Source organism: Penaeus monodon, chromosome 29, assembly GCF_015228065.2.
Source record: "Penaeus monodon isolate SGIC_2016 chromosome 29, NSTDA_Pmon_1, whole genome shotgun sequence".
NCBI lineage: Eukaryota > Metazoa > Arthropoda > Malacostraca > Decapoda > Penaeidae > Penaeus > Penaeus monodon.
In genome coordinates, this window is record NC_051414.1 from 26,378,483 (window position 1) to 26,379,367 (window position 885).

At 47.8% G+C, this 885-nt stretch overlaps 1 protein-coding gene across 3 annotated transcripts in view; it reads right to left on the reverse strand.

Annotated features, from left to right (window-relative positions):
- Window positions 1-21: 21 nt before the first annotated feature.
- The window catches only part of LOC119592090 (glutamic acid-rich protein-like), an 8,581-nt gene continuing 7,717 nt past the window's right edge, over window positions 22-885 (reverse strand). For all 3 annotated transcript variants that reach the window (XM_037940906.1, XM_037940907.1, XM_037940908.1), the window contains one exon: window positions 22-833. In XM_037940906.1, the coding sequence (XP_037796834.1) occupies window positions 123-833 (711 nt within the window). In that variant the 3' untranslated portion in view covers window positions 22-122. The remainder of the gene's footprint in view (window positions 834-885) is intronic.

Genomic DNA, 885 nt, shown 5'->3' on the forward strand with positions numbered 1-885 from the left:
TTATTTTTTTATTTTATTTTATAGACGTTCGAAGTATATGCATTATCTAATCTTATCCTAAAAGCACAAAATCAGGTGACTCGTGTTATGTGAACGTTTCTTAACCTACACCTCTCATCTCTCTACATGCTCGATGTCTTCGTCTTCGTAGGACTGAAGTAAAAATTCCGAAAGACGAAATCCTCCCACATGGGTTGCGTGCCGCCCCTCTCGGCTGCACTTCGGTCCAGTTCCAAGTAGATATCCCGAAGGCTCTTCTTGCCGGCGTGTTCTTGCAGCACCTGACACAGGTTGCGGATGAAGTACGTTCCGAAAGCGGTGTTGCGAAGGGCGTCGATTCCCTCCCCGGAAGCGTGGATGGTTACCATGTCTCTTGGAGGGTCCGACGCTTCGAAAACTGGACAGGTTTCGAAACCGCCTTTGCGACAGAAGTTCGTGAAGAAGATCTTAGGTTTCCCTCGAAGCGCTGGACACTGTGCGTCCGTGAACATTTGATGGATTCTGGAAAGGCACAGACTGAGCCCATCCTCAGTAAGGAAGTCGCGAACACCTTTTCCGTGGCTGAGAAAGAACATGATCATGCTGTCGACGTCTCTGATGCTCGCCTCATCTCTTATGAGTTTCAGCTCCATCAGAGTCGCTCTTCTGGACAAGCTTTCTTTGGTAAATACTCGATAACCCATGTTGGTGAACGTGGCTTGGATGGTTTCAGAGTCGTGTTCAGCTCCCTCGCGGTAATTGTGCTTTCCCGCGAATTTGTAGTTGAAGATGTAGACGTTACCCCGAGGTTGGGAAGCCATCCGGTATGGTGCAGTCGATGTTGAGAGATCTCTCTGTGGAAAAGGGACCATTTATTCTAACAGTACTTTATAGAACATGGTAAGT